Genomic DNA, 17,558 nt, shown 5'->3' with positions numbered 1-17,558 from the left:
TCATAGATGTAATTAGGAATAATATCTGTGCAGTATGCTGCCACATATTAATGCTCTCTCCTTCTCTAAGGGCTTGAAGGGATTAGTGTTCACACCTCAAATCATGGTCACAATATGTTGTTGAAGGTTTGCCACAGGACCTATATTATACCGTGGTATATTAAAATGATATGACCCTTAATGTCGTGCTATTACATGTCCAGTGTGTGCGATTCAGGTGAAAAACGTCACTACTATATGTCACTAAATTCTACTCACTGAACCTTTAAGTGACATATCACCACTTAGTGTGGGCCCTGTACAGGGCTATAGCTTGGATCACACTGAAGAACGTGGTCATGCAGCTGCAGTATATCACCAATGTAGTCCCAAGCAGAGGTGGAGGGCAGGGCACAGGCATGTGCTCACTTTTTTCTAAATACCTGATTTGAGGCAATTTATCTGAATCTTTTTCAAGCAACAACAGGCACTCTTCAACTTTACTTAAATAAGTGACTTCAAAGTCCTACCTCAACTACTCAGAGGCAATTATTATTTTGAATGGATTTGATCAGCAGTAGAACAACTAGATAACACATACCAAACACTGGAAATGTGTTCCTGTTCTCTTGACAAATGGTACACCAATATTCACTGACTTTTTGTCGCCTCCTCAAACTTCAGAGAAAATTGTGTCGCCTGATGTGTTTTGGTTTAACAGCACCATGCTGGGAAGTTGTTGTGCTCCTAAGGCGTCACAGTGTGGGAAATGGGTGAAATTCTGTTCAGGGAATCAGTATACCTGTGACTACTGCAGAGTCATTTGACCCAGCAATATCATGCCGTTAAGACAAAAAAACTGATGTTTGTGAATGTGATGGTTTTCTTCAAGTGTAAAAAAGTTTATGTAAGAGGCTGTTTTTGTTGGATAACGTGCTTTCTGCGGTGGAAGAAATTCTGAACAGTCGCTTTCACTTAAATGCTGCAATGGACTCTTCGTATTCACGAATGCACGCCAGAACCAAAGCTTGGAGAAGTTTCGATCGCAAGACACACAGAGGGAGTGTGACCTCATTTTCTGCTAAGGAAGCCGTTATTCCACTACATGTTTACATAGAAAATGGTTGTTGGCTGCTATATTAACGACTAAAATCTCATATGTATAACCTTTAACAACACTAAATTGTACAACACAGCTGATGTCATAGCTCCCTCAATTTTGGACTGTTAGAAAAGGTCAGTACTGCATACATGGCTTGATTGCGTACAGGATTAGAATATTATGAAACATTTGTGCAGACATTCTTCCTCCCAGCAAGAAAATTGTAATAAATTGAGTCCATAAAATGTTTGAATTCAAATGCTGGTATGATGATGCCTTTATGCTGCTATGTATGTATGCTAGGTATGTATTTTCTCTTTTTGTCAAGCATTGGCATTCCCAACCCTCCAGTTGAATACATGCCGGGTCACACAGGCGCTCACATTCACAAACAGCTCCTGCGCTGCGTGCTTGCTGTTTCACCTTTGGGTGAAATGAGCATCTTAAGCCCCAGAGAGAACTGTTATCCTGCCAGCACTCTGTAAGGGAGAGTAACTGATGACAGCCACTGTGTTGCTTTACTCTAATGAACTGCTGTGCATCTGGGGACTGCTGGTAGTACTGGCATCCCACAATGCAAAGCCTGGATGATAAACTGATATTCTCCAGGAAGAAATGTGTACACACAGTGTGTAGCGATAATGTAGTTATTATCCAAATATTAGTGTGACTGCCAAGACAATTCATCTTCCATTGGACTACAGACAAGATATGGATCCTTACACTCTCTGCAACTAACACTGTACTCTTATGGTGCATTTAAGATTACAAATTAAATAGAACCTTAAAGTGCTGCTGGCAGAAACCTTACAGAAAAGAATGTACTTCATGTTGATATAAAAGTCCGGCCAAGTATGTAAACATGTTAGGTAAGATCAGGCATGTTCATTAACATGCGTCTTGTGATCCAATCACACATGGACACCTCTAAGTGCAGGTGTAAATGCAACCAAGATACATTAAGAACACTCACTCGTTCACTCAGACAGCATTCAGGGGTTGAGGACACATTTAGTTCAAATTATTTCAGCAGTGTGGATGAAAATGTGTCTCAGGCCACGTTGAATGATGCCTTCCTCAGCTGAAATCCCCAGAGTAAGTGAGTGTACCTTCAAATTATGTAACCTGGCTTTGTCTGTGACGTCTGACGCTCAGGCCACACTGGCTGCTGTTGCGCCGCGGGACAGTTAATTCTTCTGGCTGTCGCGGCTGTCTGCTGTTCACACTGGCGTTCAGCCCCGGTTCTACAGCAGAGCTGCTACTGACAGTTTTGTTTACTTGTTGGAAATCAGTCACGTGGTGTGTGTGTGTGTGTTTGAGAGATGGAGATAGAAGGAGTGTGAATGTGTTCATCACTCTGTGTGCTAACAGATTGTCCAGGGAGAGTCCTGCCTCTCAGCAAAGTCAATGATTTTGGAAAAGGAATGGGTGGCTGTTTATGGATACAGTGAAGGTCGCTCTGTTGAGAATGAAAGCAGAAATTTCCTAACATGAACAGAACTTTTCTTGAAGGAGAATTAAAGGTTTGTGTTTTCCAAATTTCAACAAACACACTTTTTACGACCATGAAGGGTAATTCTTGACCTTGGTAGACTCACAAAATACATCTTAGTTAATGGTCCACTTATATGCTTTTTTAACTGCAGCTCATGGTCTCAGGGTTAGGGTTTACTCCATTTGACTCCATTTAACAGATTGTTCTCAATCCTTGTGAGTCCTTGAAATTATTTATAAACTATTGAATGTGTTTTTCATCTTTTTTGGTCAAAGATACACAGAGAGCATTTTTGTTTGACTTTTTGTCCAGCAATTGCGATACAGTCTCTGTCTCTGACATTTGGACCGCCATCCCATGACAACTGGGGTAAACAGAACTTTGTTGGAAGTTGTTCTGAACATCTTGTGCTGTGGTTTATCAGGTGCAAACAGGTCTGTTTCCAGAACCACAACCTGTATTTCTTTTGAAATATCGGTTAATCTGTCAGGGTTTAATGCTGTGAGCACCCCAGACCAAATTGCATTCACCTCACATGTCATCTGTATTCTGTGTGTTGATCGAAATCTCTCAGATGAATGCAGCAGCTCAAAAGCACAAATACAGCAGAGAGTGCAAATATATATTGTATATCTAAAAGGTAATTGCAAAGCCAAGAAAATAAAATAGGAAATAGTAAAATATGTTAATTTGTAAAAACCTGACATTTTGACCTTTGCTTGATTTAAATTGAGATTGAATCCCCCCCCCCCTTCAGCCCTCACACACATGCTTAGGTCATATGCAAAGAAATCAATAGAAATACACTTTCTGCTGTTTCCTGTTGCCAACCGCTGTGGCAGTTGCCATCAAATTGCGGACACACTCATGGAGGATCACTGATGGATGGCTGCTCTTATTTCCTGATTCCTCTTTCAACACTTCGGATCTGCATCAGCTGCACCTTGATCTGACAGTGATTGATGATGAGATGAGCCACAGCTATGCATACAGTACAAAGAGAGATGGGACTAGGAGAGGTTATAAGGCCCGTCAAAGTGCACCTGAAGTGGTCTGCACTCCATTCCAAAGGACCAGAGTGCAAAGGTCTGCTACGTTTGGAATATATTTGTCTGGCTAAGGCCGACTGACAGGGTTCAGCGCGAGTGCAGCCTCTTAAGGTGACTTTTTCTACAACTGTGGCTTGCACTCCGCCACCTCCAAACACACATGCATACATTTACTACCTGCTGGCACACTGCCCTTATTGCTGTTACTCTACTCACAGGTAATGATAGTATCTTCCAATAACACTGAGCATTCATTTTTATTCCATCCTGCAGATAACAAATTGAGGCTTGTGTGGAGCTAATATTCCACATTACTTGCAATCAGATGTGTTATTTACTTCTGCTCTATGTCAGCCTGCCTCCAACAGCAGTCATTGTCTATCACAAGTGATTTGATTATAGGTTAATTTCATGAGTCATTTCAGGAAATGCACAGAGCTCATCCACCGTTTCTGGTTACGACTCTGGTGTGTCACTCTCTCTATATTGTTGAATAGATAGAGAATGATTCAACGTATTGTTTAAAGAGGGATCCTGGTTTCTCTGGAAAGAAAAAATACCCACTAAAAAATGAGCTGCAAGAAGGAACAGATGTTTCTTGTTTTCTTTTGTGTTCTGTATTCATAATGCAAATGGTCCCAATACATGGTCCACAAAAAAATACATTCTATTTGAGAAAATGTGCGGGTATGTCATGGGAATGCATTCAAGGTTGCTTTAAGTAAAGAGCTTAATGAAAGCTCTCATGGTACATCAGACTCATTGCAAGGGTTAGTCATACATTTCAATACATAATACGCCAACTGTATACATAGCACATTTCCCATGGGGTGTTCAAACATACTGTCAATACTGATGGCACCACTGAAACACTGCAGGCTCTGCCAGCTTAGCTGAGAGCTGTATTAAGAATAATTAGCAGTTGTTTGTGAGTGGGAAGCCAGTGAGGTGCATGTCCTTTTTGCTGCACTACAACAAACCCCTGGTTGATGATGGGCTTGTACAGCAATTAACATTTTTCCCATCACTGGTGGTTAAAAACAAATGACTGAGATAATATTCATATATTTAAATATTTAGTATTTATATTGTGTCGATTTCACAATAGATACTTTTATATTTGTATTTAGTTCTGATGATGATATTGTGATCTATATGATGATGATTTAATAAGCTTGTAGTTCACTGGGACTCCTGACTGGACAGGATTGAAACAGCTGACCTGTTTTATCACTTGGGTTTGGCCCAGGTGAAACTTTGAGGTCGCTGTAAATGCCACAACGAATTGTCGCATGGCTTTTTCTCTTCTCCTTTCATTAAGGATGGTCCATTGTTTCCTATGCTAAAGGAGAAAGGTTCAGAATTATTGAATCATTATTGATATGGCGACCACTTAATACATCTTGGTCATTTCCCTCAGTTAGGAAGGTACCTACGTAAAATGGACTGTTCGAATGCCCCTTAGTTTCGTTTGACAGGTACTTTGTTTATTTATTGACCATGACATTAAATTTACATTGTTATTAGTGACAGTAACAGCGTGTAGTTTCACAGCTCTTTTCAATGTCAGTAGACCTCTCTCAACTTGGATTTACTGCTCTGTGTTCCCTGTACTTGCAATTTCCATCATTTATGTTTCAGTTGTGCCGAAAGCTTTATGTGTGTGCCTGTAGTGTGGCGTCTGTGTTGTTTTACCCTATGGGTATCCTCCAGCGCTGTTGCAGAGAGCTTGCCCATTGTGCTTGTCCTCTTTCCCTGTGATATATTGCCCAGTATGTGAAAAGGTTAATTTCATTACCCTGTCTAGTTAAACAACCACAGATGTATTGACACAGGAACTGAGAAGAAAATTTAAACTTGGCTCCAGACAGCCTGCTTTGAAGAAGCCAGTGGAAGCTTCTTTTCTTTACCCAGAAGGACACAGACGCTTCACCACAAAGGAAACGCGATCGCATTTACTCCCTTTTTTAAAACGGCTTTCTATATTTTTAGGTGCAAAAGAAACTGACACGGCAATTGAAACGGCACCTTAGCCCATATAAAAGTCTTTGAAATTGCAAGTTGAAACTTGTATTGGGAATTGCTATCTGTTTTTTAGAAAGTGTCAAGGCATGACTTTTTCTTATAACCAGTCAGTGTATGGTGATATGATTAAATTTGGTTGCAGTGGGTTGAGGTCATGTAATGAAAATCACTTATTGTCAGGCTCATATCATTTAATTGGCTTGGCTGCAGCCCCCTGCCAGTTCATTACAGCATGCCTGGATTGCATTTGCCCACATTGCTGCCCAGGGTTCCTGCCAATCCCTTTGCAGCTACTGGGAAATCTCTGTGTGTGACTCTGTAACTGATTTTTACGTTGAGGCAGTTTTGAAGCTGTATTTCAAACTTCTTTTCATTGGTTTTTGGTTTGAATTAGATTTTTTATTCTAGCTTGAAATCAGCATAATATAAACCGTAGGTACATTTTACCCAGATACAATGTGTTCCCCGATGGAAGGTTATGGCGCTGTGGAGGAGTGCTTGAACAAATGCAACCCATAATTCCCTGCAGCACCATTCATTTGTGATTATTAAAAATGTATACTTGATTGAAAAACTCTGTGGGTCTAGAAAATGTTAATTATCCTAATCCTTGCTCTGACTGGACTGACAGCTGCTGCAGCCCAGTTGATTGTGAGCGAAGCACATTTGCCATAATACACTGGTGCTGCAGTTTTTCTACAAGCAAACATTACATTCCTCATCAGTTTTTTTCCCCCACCTCATTAGCACCGGATGTATTGATTTGTGAGTTGAAGTAGAAGGCGGAAATGAAATCAACAAAGAGCCCAGATATTTTTGTCACCATGGGAGAAGCTCTTCAGTGATTGAGCCTTTATCTGCTTGGTACTACTCATCTGGAAGAACCGGATGTTTTCTTATGGTTACAAGCTCTTCGTTTTCTTTCCACACTTTTAATAACCACAGGAGGTTACACAGAAGATCTGGTGTGCAGACCATAATGAATTATTCTGGATGATTCCAGCTTTAGATTTAGTTTTGTAGTTTTGACTGTCATCCCTATTGGTAATGCTACTTTTCGCGTCCATCAAATTGCTGAGATCTGGGAATACACTGACTAAAATAAAGTCTGATGGGGCAAAAAACATCAGTATTCAGACAATATATTGACGATTACTAGTAGAATTATTGATGCTGAACATCCAATACCTGGCTTTCACAATGAACTGGTTGCCATGAATGCCATTTCCCTAGTTCATCTTGAATGTTCTGCTCCCACTTTGGCTACTTTGGGTATGCTCACTTTTGGTTTTACCTCCAAATCATGTGTTTGTAATAATCTGGCTAAACTGCTAGCTTGTTTGAAATCTGTTAAATTGTTTTACCATTTGTGTTTCTTTCCTGGTCATACCGTATTGTTTAGTTCTCTCATCTTAACTGAAAGAAATGATGGCCAACACAATCAAAACATGATCCCAAGCTGTAATTAAAAGGAAAAGAGCTATTCTCATGAAGAAAACTCAAAAAAATGGAATGCACCACCACCAGACCTGCAACAAACATGTCATTGTCAAAATTAGCAACAATTCACATAGAGGAGCATTTAGCTGATTAACAGCCCGCTATTTCTCCCAAGAGGCAACCTGGCTTGATCCTTCATTTTCTCTCAATTAGTCAAGCATTGTGGGCGTTGGCTGTCACATCCTGTGCTTTCAAGCCCTCTTACAGTTGCCCTTTTGCATGCCCGCTATCAGTTTGAACAAAGAGGGTCATGAGATGAGGACCCATCCATCAGGAAGGAGGATACAGCAGGAATGCTGCTGTTGGTGACACAGTGTTGATGATTGCCCAGAAGAAGTGATCCTGCAGGGTTTACTCTATACCATATACGGTTAGCCTCCCCATATAAATAAAACATACTGTTTATCCTCATTTACCTTAGAAGTATCAACGCATTTTTTGGTCCTGGTTTTGAAACGTGAACTGTGATCTTTTTGTTGGTTGAATCTCATTTCAGGTGATTAGAAATTTGAATAATTATGTGGTGTTACCTAACATCGCTGTATGTACCTGGTTTGTGTGAAAGTGACTTTTCAGAGCAAAGTATCTCATGATAGATTTTCTGCAGAAGTAAATCCGTAGTTTTATTTGCAAAGAGTTAACTTTGGTGAACTTAAACACAATAGTTTGAGTCTTTGACAAAGAACACAATGTCTTGACAGTGCTGACTCTTAAGAAAACAGACAACCAGAGAAAATCGAGCAAGCTTAATCGTAAATCCACTTTTATGGATCCTTCCTCTGCTAGAGTGTAAACTGCTTAGCTAAAGAGGCAAGGTTGGGAATCCGTTATAGGGTGTGGCAAATGACCATGCCACGGGGCTCTCCCACACACTGCCACAGACGGGGCTGTTGCTTTTCAGCATCCTTTATTAATAATGACACGAGCAACCATAAATCAAACTTAACATAAACGACCAGCTTTGCAGCTCAGTCACTCAGTCCCAGTGTCTCTCGTGTCTCTCCGCGTGACTCAGGCCTCCGTGAGCTTCTCTCATGTCTCGTGTCTCTCGTGACTGTGTCCAGCTCTTTAAGGCTGAGGATCAGTCAGCTAACAGCTCTCACCTGCACTGACTGATCCTCTCGTACAGGTGGAGGTGCTGTCCCAGCCACCTCCACATAGGGCAACTGTTAAAGGTGCAAACATAGGTCTTAATATACACCGGGGTAAGCTTAGTTGTTTCAACTTGTTAACAACTAAGCTTACCCCGGTGTATTTTGTAAGACACATTTTTTTTTGTGTACATTTTTGACCTGATGAGACACTAAGGAGTTCTTGGTTCTGTCCTACTCTCAAATCTACTTTTTAACAAAGAACTACAGAAACAAAATCATTTTCCTTTACCTATTCAGGGTTTTGGTAGAAAGCTCATATCTCAAAACCTCAGCTGATAACAAATCTGGACTGCATTTGGAGCTTAAAAAATCTGACGCTGTTCCCTAATGGAAAGCAGTGATGGGATGTATTATTATTATTATTATTATTATTATTATTATTATTATTATTATTATTATTATTATTATTATATACTGTTAAAGCAGGACAATAACTGTAATACCTCAACACAGCCACTGCAGTCAAATGCAGAAAACTATAGAGCAAAACCAGAGGGACAATATCATTCAGTATGTTTGCTAAATACAGTTAGTTACAGTTTACATCTGGTGTTGCTGCCATTAGTGCCGGGCACTGATTACCAAGGCTCAGTGCTTCAGTCCTAACGTTGACTGTTCGGTAAGAGAAGACAAATCAGGGCTCATCTCGTATCCTCAGAAGATGTAATTAACTGGGTTTTATCAGGCCAGTGATCTCCATCTTTGTAACCATGTCTGTGATCTCATCTTTGTCGGTTGTCAGTTAGCTTAAATGGGAGTCTCGTGTATCACCCCCCAACTTTGCAGCTGACAGGGCCAGAGGCCTCTAGTCAGCGCTACTGCCGCTGCAGTCTTGTTATTTACGATCCGCCATCGATTTTGCTTTTGACAAAAGACAGGTTAATCATTTTGTTGGTCTCACACTGACAGCTTATGATTTCCTCTGGGCATGTCGTCTTGTTTTCAATCGGTACTTGCTTACCTTGCTCCTTCTGATGCCCCACTCCCCTCTCCATCATCCCCCTCCAAGATGCCCCTCACCGTGCCTGGTTCGTTGTGACTGTAGTGACAAAGTAGAACATCTGAAGCTCCGAGTGTCATGAAAGCAGCTTTGTACAGGCGGGGTACCATTATGCCATTAGTAAAGGATTTTCCGCGCTTCGGTAGCTTTGTCTGGGAAAACACAGCATGGATGAGGCTGTCAAAGCGCTACCTCTGCCAGCATTTGTTTCACCTACCTCTATGGAGCGGAGTTCAATACAGCTGATAGATCACTCTCATTAGTTGAGTATTGAACACCGGGAGCCAAAAAACCTGACACAATTCTCATGAAGGAAGAGTGAGGGAAGACAAAAGCCCTATTAGCTGGTTATGAAAGACAACCTGGGCCTAATGAAGCAGTCCGTCAAACGTATTAGAGTTGGCTGCTACACTGTCTCACTTGGTCCAGCAGCAGCTCTATTGGAGAGAGTCCTTGTCACTTTCCTGAGTGAAGTTGAGCATCATCACAGACAGTGTGCCCTCCATGTGTTTCAGCTGTGCCCTTTAAACGATGAGATTTTCCGCCTCCATTTTTCCAGCGAATTGAAGGCATCCGTCTGCTTATGTGACCGCTGGGCTCTGACACAATATTCTTTGAAATGTTTTGACCCGCAGTCATGCTGGCATCTGTCATTACACACACGTCTGGATGCACATCTGCCCAAGGTTAAAGAAGCACATAGGTCATTTTGCTGCATTCAGCTAGTAATTTCCTGTGTGTTTTAAGCTGAGGTTTATACACCAGGCTCCCACTAAATCAGCTGCTCTGGGACAAAAATGCAGAGCGTGGCAGGCGTCTGCCAACTCCTATTGGGTTCATATCAAAACTATCCTCTCAGCTAGATTAGGATTAGAGGAAATGTGGAACTGGCGGAAACAAGTTCCCCACGACGTTTTGTTTTGATGTAGGTTAAAATGGCTCCATGGTATCAGAAGAACATTTTGACAGTGCCAAGGTAGAGCTAAATTAAACCTGGTGCATAATTAAAAATAGTTTAGAAGAGTTAGAAAACAAGTTGCAAGAGTTTACGTGCTGGATATCTGATGCTCTGCCTCTGATGGCTGGCTCTTCTCTTGTAACAGCCACTGGGATACAACTGTCTTAAACCTGCTGATCTGGAAAAGCAGTGGAGGCAGTTTCACTGTATAATTGGTGGCTTAGCTTTGCACTGAACTGCCCTCACTTATATACTGTATGAGACAGTTATTTAGCCCAATGTGATGTTGTGCTGTCGATGCAGTTTCAAGTCTCATTTTTTGAATCAGTCAGAAGTGCAGCATCATGACTTTCACCTTCAGTTGTAACCGGACTTTGGCGAAAATGTGCTACGGCATAGATACATAGCTTTTTTTGTTGGTCTGTATATACATTTAAGTTTCCATTTAAGTTCTGATGCATGTCTTTATCATTTACAGATCTAAACGTGAAAGTTGGAGAGGTGTAAGGTATGTGCTGCAAAAGTTTCTCCACACACAGTCTCATTATTCTGCCTGTAAACTCACTGAAGCCTTGCTTTCTCCCTCCACACCACTGCCAGTCACATGTCATCTAACAAAGCCTCAGCTTTCTCTGAACCCTTCAGGACTTTGGCTGTGTCCACCTCCACCTGTCAGCACAAGCCTGATGGTCAGATAAGACTCCTCCAGGATAGTTTTTCCTCTCTGATTCTCATCTTTCCTTGATTGATCCTTCCTCCAGTGCTGCCAACCAGGAAGTCGTGTCATGTTTTGTGGTCACAATACACTGCCTTTGCACAGTCATGGCTGCATACCTTCTCTACTTGCACTCTATGACATAGATATGAGAGTCGGCCATGATGAGCTGCAGCTGCGTGAGGAGTTATTGTCTACCATTGTATTATTTTCAAGTTCTTGTCTTTGAATTATTGGCTCATAACTTGATAACAAAGAGTATTAATACATTTGACGCACTGTTGACAGTAGTGTTGGGTATGGATGGATCCTCAGGGGTATTTTAAAGTATGCAAACACCCTTTGGGGTGTCATGATTCTCCAAAAGATTCAAACAAGCACTGATGACTATGACATTGTTACCTTACCTAACTATAGAGTCTTGAGTGGCTCGTCCTCTAACCAGAAGGTTGGCGGTTCAATCCCACTCTTCCTAATTCGGAATGCCGAAGTGTACTTGGGCAAGATACTGAAAGCCAAATTGGCCATCATCGAGAAAAGTGCTGCACATAGCACTGTATGAATGTTTGTGTGAATTGGTGGACGTAAAACTGTTATGTAAAGCACTTTGAGTGGTCATCAAGACTAAAGAAGTGCTATATAAATACAGACCATTTACCATCTTGATTTGTGGAGATCAAGAGATCGGCTACTTGTGTCCGGTATGTAGTTGTTCTTTGCTAATGCTAATTGCCGTGACAAGAGTTTTTTCATTTCTTGGACAAAATAGAGACAAAATAAATACTTGGAGAATCAAGAATCCCACTTGAATTCAAAGGTCGAATTTAAAGATTGGGCATTTTCATAAATCTATGATTCAGAATCAGACTTCTGCCACACCCACACACCCTAATGTGTGATTCAGCATCTCATTCCAGAGCCATATATATTCATATGCTGCTGGAAAAAGCTGGAGAGGCTTGACTGACTGCAGGGATTGATTTTCTCCCAGTCAGCAACAACAGTATTAGTGAGGTCCAACCCTGATGTCAGTGTACCAGTTCATCATCTCTGGGATGACGTTCCATGTGGCAGGGACCCCGCATGATGTCCAAGGACTTGACTGAAGAGATGAATTGAAGGCCCGTCCCTTCAGAGACACTGTAAACACATTGTTCTTTCCGAGTCAATCCCAGGGCAGCACACACCTTACATCACGGTGATAGATGCTCCATCTTGATGGGCCTGAGACAGTGTGGCTGAAGGTCTGACTGTAAGTAGAAGTGGCCTCATCTGTGTGTTAAATGATAAGCTGGAGATGCACCAGTTTGGCCACAGACAGTTGTGCACTTTAATGCATACTGCGAGTATTAGCCTACCTTTAAAGTTGCTTTTAATTTTATGTTTTTTATTGTATTTTAGAAAACATTCTTAACCTCAGTTCATCAGGGTTTATAATGGCTAGTTAGTAGTTTTCTTTTTTTTTTTCATTTTTGATCAATTTGTCAGTTATCTTGTCGATTAACATCTGATTCTATAAAATGCTACAAAATATTGACCAATATAGATCATAATTTAGCAAGCCCAGATTGACATCTTCAAATTCATTCGTTCTTTTGTCAAAAACAAACTATAATTTTTACAACTAAATAAAACATCAAATCATAAATTCCCTAAATCATCTAAAAAGATGAAACCAGAGAATCTTGGTAATTTTTCCAGATAAAAAGTAAGTCATATTCCATATCTAGATTATTAGTCCCTTCAGCACTTTTGATACTAGATATTGGCACATTTATTTGTCATCATCTGCTTCAATCGAGGATATGTCATTGTTTATTTACAAAAACATTTTACAGAAGCCTCATGGGGCCAAGTCGCTGACCTTAAAATCGTTATTGATAAAAGTCATGGTGTTTGAGAAATAGGTGATGAATAAAAATATACAATTTAAAGGTAGAAATGTTTATGTACATATACAGAGCGGCAAAACCTGCATTAGGAGGACATTGGGGTAATTGGGTTGGTAAACAAAACACAAAAAATAAGCAGCTGGAATTACTGCCTTGTGGTTGTAGACTTTTGAAAAACAGTCAAGTTGCAGTTCACATCCAGGTCTGTCCGGACTTGTGTAATATATGTAGTGAAAACTTCGAAGGAATTTAATAACAGGTTTTAAGTGTATTTTGTCACAATAAGTGTAAAAAATATTGAAATGTGACAAAATATTGTTGTGTGAGGTCACAGTGACCTTTGACCACACAATTCCAATAAGTTCATTCTTGAGTCTAAGTGAACGTTTGTACCAAATTGGAAAAAAACTCTCTCTCAGTCTACCGGAGCTATTGTGTTTAGGAGAGTGAGGCGGACAGATAGAGACGGACTAACATTCACCAGACGGACAACCTGAAAACATAATGCCTCTGGCTGTCGCTGGCACGGAGGCATACAATTGAATGTGTATTGAATATATGTCCTTTTTTATGTAGAAAAGTGATCTAAGGAACCAATAACACAACAATTGCTGCCCCTAGGTAAAATGTAAAGCTTCTGTACAGATCAATACGTATGATATTGGCATGAAGAGGTATATTAGTGGTCATCCATATGTGTTGCTGATATTACACCCTATACTGGCTCAATGCTTTGTGCAGAGAGTATAATTTAGTGAAGACACAGCCGCTATGAAACCACAGTGAAAGCAGATTCCATCAGCCTATGAAATGGGAAAGAATTACATGATTGAATTGTTGACAAAGTAAAGCCTCGCCCTCTTTATGGGGGTCAAGGATAAACTCTGATGAGCTTGTGCTTGGGAAGGATATTGAAGCTGTGTAACTGCCTCCAGTGCAATAACAAACAGAACTTCATTGAGCTTGAGAAATGGAATTAGTTCAGCTCTCTAAAAGTGCCCCCCCCCCCCTTTAGCTGCGGACAGTGTGGAATATGGAAGAGGGCTGGATGTGTGATGGCGTACTGTACTAACCCCCGGCTGCTGAGAGATAACTGTTAGGTCCACTGTTACGTTTCACATGTCTCCACTGCTGACCCCAGTATGAGACACCCAGATATAATTTTGTCTTATGTCTTACGGGGAGCTCCTGGATAAGACTTGTTTTGATGAGACCACAGGACAGAATACTGATCACTCCCGAGTGGAGCTTTGAATTCACTCTGCTGACAGGAAAATAATCTGTTTTTTTCCCATTGGCCACTGAAGTTAGAATATTATAAAATGCCACTGCCACTTTGACAGTTTTATGAACTGGTTGGGTTTTAATATACAGTCGACCGGCACAGTGATGGCACCGCAGTTGTCCTGCTGAAGGGCGGACAAATGTACAAGCTGCATCCAAATATTTACTCACAGGTGGATGTCGGTAATTCTGTGTTTGTTGACTCTGTTAGCACATTAGCTGTACAGTGAGATGTAATGGCTATGCTCCATGAAAAGGATTGTGTTTAGTTGGCCCAGCAGCTGGACAATTCACTGCTTGTGAAAAAATGTTCCGCTCTTTTAGGCAGATATCAAAGAATCAACTGGAAATCAGGTGAAAGAACTAAACCCCCTTAACAAACACATACATGGGCATTAAATGTTAGCAAAGGCAATAATGGTGAACAAAAATCAAGGCATAAGCAGGAGGTGAGGATGATAGTGGGATTTGAGTAATAATAAGAGAGGTCAGGTTATAATGGCTGCACTGGGCACCAGGAAGAATACGACTGGATGTCACCACTCAGCTGGTTGCCAAAATGCGGGTGAAGGTGCAAGTGATTGTGAATCACGAGTGAGGCAGCTGATTTCTCGCCTGAGTCATTTGCGATTTTCCTTCACTTCATTCATGGAGCCAGATATTGTGTCTAAAATGAATCACTTCAGAAACTGTTGCGTGTGACATATCTGTGCTCCTGATATCCCTCACAGTCATGTGTGATGGTTGCTCGAGCCAAGAATTTTTTTTTTTTCACAATGTGCAAATTTTTCTATTTCAATTTATACAATAGCTGTACCAATCCAGGCTTGGCAGCATTTGTGTGTCTTTATTCTACATGGATGTATCTACATGTGGGTAGCTAGCTATATACACAGGGGGACGACCGATTCTGAATCTGCCTGCAAAATTCTAATTTGTTGACTCATCTCTGCAGCTGGGGATAATTGTGAATGGGTGTCGGACATATAATTAGCCCCTCTGTTTAAATTGTGGCCGCTAATTTAGAGAGATCCTAGATACGGCACTGCTACAGCAAGAATCTGAAGCAAAGGAGCTCCTGCAAAAAGAATGCAGTGTTGTTGGAAAAAAAAAATGAACGTGGCGTTGCTCTGCTTCTGACCTCACACCAACATGGTTATCATTGTGATCCTTTCCCAAAAACTCATGTATTTCTCAAACTGGAATTAAGGGACACCTGCAGCAACTGAACTGCAGCAGCATAACAGTTTTTTTTAATGTGTAGCTATGTTTAATGATACAGTAATGTTATAGAAGTCTTTCCAACACTGCTATCATAGAGTTATATTTATATATATAGATCCTATATAATCTGCTTATACCGTCCTCTCCTTGTTGTCTCTGGTCTGTGAAGCTGTTTTTTGTTGACATTACTCAACAAGACACATCATTTCTTTAATGTACTGTATGGAAATGAGGCCGCTTCTCGTTCCTTCATTTTGCTGTTGACACTGAGCTCCCATTCTCATTGCTTTCACGTAAGGCTCTCCAAAACTCCCGCTGCCTCTTCATGGCAATTTAATGAGAGCCCCCGAGTAACAAACTCTAATTTTGTTTGTTGCTTTTGTTGGGAAGGTAAAATGGCAACGCTCACAAATAATGCATGTGTATATGACCTGCAGTCAAATGGTTTAGTATTCTGAAACCTTCAATACTGAGGTTTGGAAGTGGATTCATTCAAAGTTACCTTGCAGTTTTTTCTATAACAGCAATAACATACAGTACACCAGCTTCTGGGCCCCAACTTTTCACTCTTTAATTGCTTCACAGTACTTTCTGGGAGGCAATTTTCTCTTTTGTTTGCAACAGACATTAGCATCCACAAAATCGAAGCTACTCTTGTTGTCGATTGCTGTGCATTTTAACTCTTTTGTCCTCTGTGTCAGATTTGAATGTCCTAATAGAAATGCCAATGGGCTACAGATGATTAATGTAAAATGTGTGGCTTCTGGTGATGAGCCCAGAGATGTCTACTCGGCTCTACAGTGAGAATTGGACTCTTTTAGTTCATTCTTTTAGTTTCACTTAATCTGCTCTTATCAATTTGTCACAGGAACAAACTTCCTCCGGTGAGCAAGGTCTGATACAGTCACTGTGTGTTGAAGAGAAACGGGAAAAGTTAAAAACTGTATAAAGTTGAATATTCTGCAGCTAAAGAGCCAGATGTTTCTCTAATGAGCTGGTGGAGCTCAAATCAGAGGAGAGTATAAGGAGAGTCAACATTTGCATTAATCGTTAAGCCACACAACTCCCAATCAACGCAAATGTTACCCTGTTTGCTAAGAGGTTAGCTGTGACAAATGTGTGCAGTGCTTACTATATGTGAGGTGTTGTCATCAAGTGATGCACCTCGATGCTGATATGTTTTTTTTATGATGGATAAATCAAGCGAGCTGCTGGAAGAAGGTTCAAATGTCTTAAAGGAGACATATCGTTCTTATATTTAGATTCATTATTTTAACGTGTTAACATTCACATGCTCTTATGTTCAAAAAACACATCACTTTCCCCATACTGTTAATTGCTGCAGCTCTTCTTGGTTTTAGCTCCTATCTCTTTAAGACCCACTTCCCGTCAAAGCACAGTCTGCTTTGATTGGCTAGCAGGCCCACTCTGCTGTGATTGGTCAACCACTTCCAGCGTGTGTAAGAAATGTTGGCCTCTGCTCTGACCTGGCTTTGTTAGCGTGTCAGACTAGCTGCTGGTGTGCATTATGCAAATGTGGGCCATTGTTACATGGTGCGGAAGTGTCGGCCAGACTACTGGCAAGGTGTTTCAGGAGCAGTGTTGTCTCTGAGGGAGAGGAGATACCTTGACCACAGACTTTGAGCTTTTGTAACTATCCAAACCTTTTACGTGCACAAATAATCATATAATACACTAGAGAAAAGATATACTGAAAAAGCCTCATGTGTCTCCTTTTGGCAGGAACTGTTTAATGATGCTTGGTGCATAGTGGAGAGGAAAGATGAGCAATACGAGTTACTGCTGTGTAATATCTCCCAATTCTCATGGCTGTTTTTAACTGGGCATATTTTAAATGCAAATGTCCTGTCAGGGCACAGACTCATGTTGTAGATCCCCTTCACCTCTGTCCCACTGAGAGAGACTGACCATGAGACTCAGAGACGCTGGCTGTTTATTGTGGTTATCTACCTTATCAGTAAGGTCACAGCTATCAATTCTGAACTACTGTTTATAGTGAATGACATTAGAGTGTGACCTGTAGAATACAGTGTGACCTGTAGAATACTACACAGAGACCTAAAGATTTCATTATTTAATAAAACTTAAGATTGACATATCAAATTGCCATCTGACTCAATCCTGATTTAGAGTTAAACTGATTTAATGTAAGAGAACAAT

At 40.8% G+C, this 17,558-nt stretch overlaps 1 protein-coding gene across 3 annotated transcripts in view; it reads left to right on the top strand.

Annotated features, from left to right (window-relative positions):
• Window positions 1-17,558, top strand: part of iqsec1b (IQ motif and Sec7 domain ArfGEF 1b) — a 201,252-nt gene that overhangs the window by 33,680 nt on the left and 150,014 nt on the right. For 2 of the 3 annotated variants that reach the window (XM_035152730.2, XM_047339400.1), the window contains exon 2: window positions 10,741-10,770. The exons of the other annotated variant lie outside the window; for it this stretch is intronic. In XM_035152730.2, the coding sequence (XP_035008621.2) occupies window positions 10,741-10,770 (30 nt within the window). The remainder of the gene's footprint in view (window positions 1-10,740; window positions 10,771-17,558) is intronic. 3 annotated transcript variants of the gene reach the window in all.

Source organism: Hippoglossus stenolepis, chromosome 3, assembly GCF_022539355.2.
Source record: "Hippoglossus stenolepis isolate QCI-W04-F060 chromosome 3, HSTE1.2, whole genome shotgun sequence".
NCBI classification, from domain to species: domain Eukaryota; kingdom Metazoa; phylum Chordata; class Actinopteri; order Pleuronectiformes; family Pleuronectidae; genus Hippoglossus; species Hippoglossus stenolepis.
Note: the sequence above shows the minus strand (reverse complement) of the source record. Positions and strands in the feature narration are given on the sequence as shown.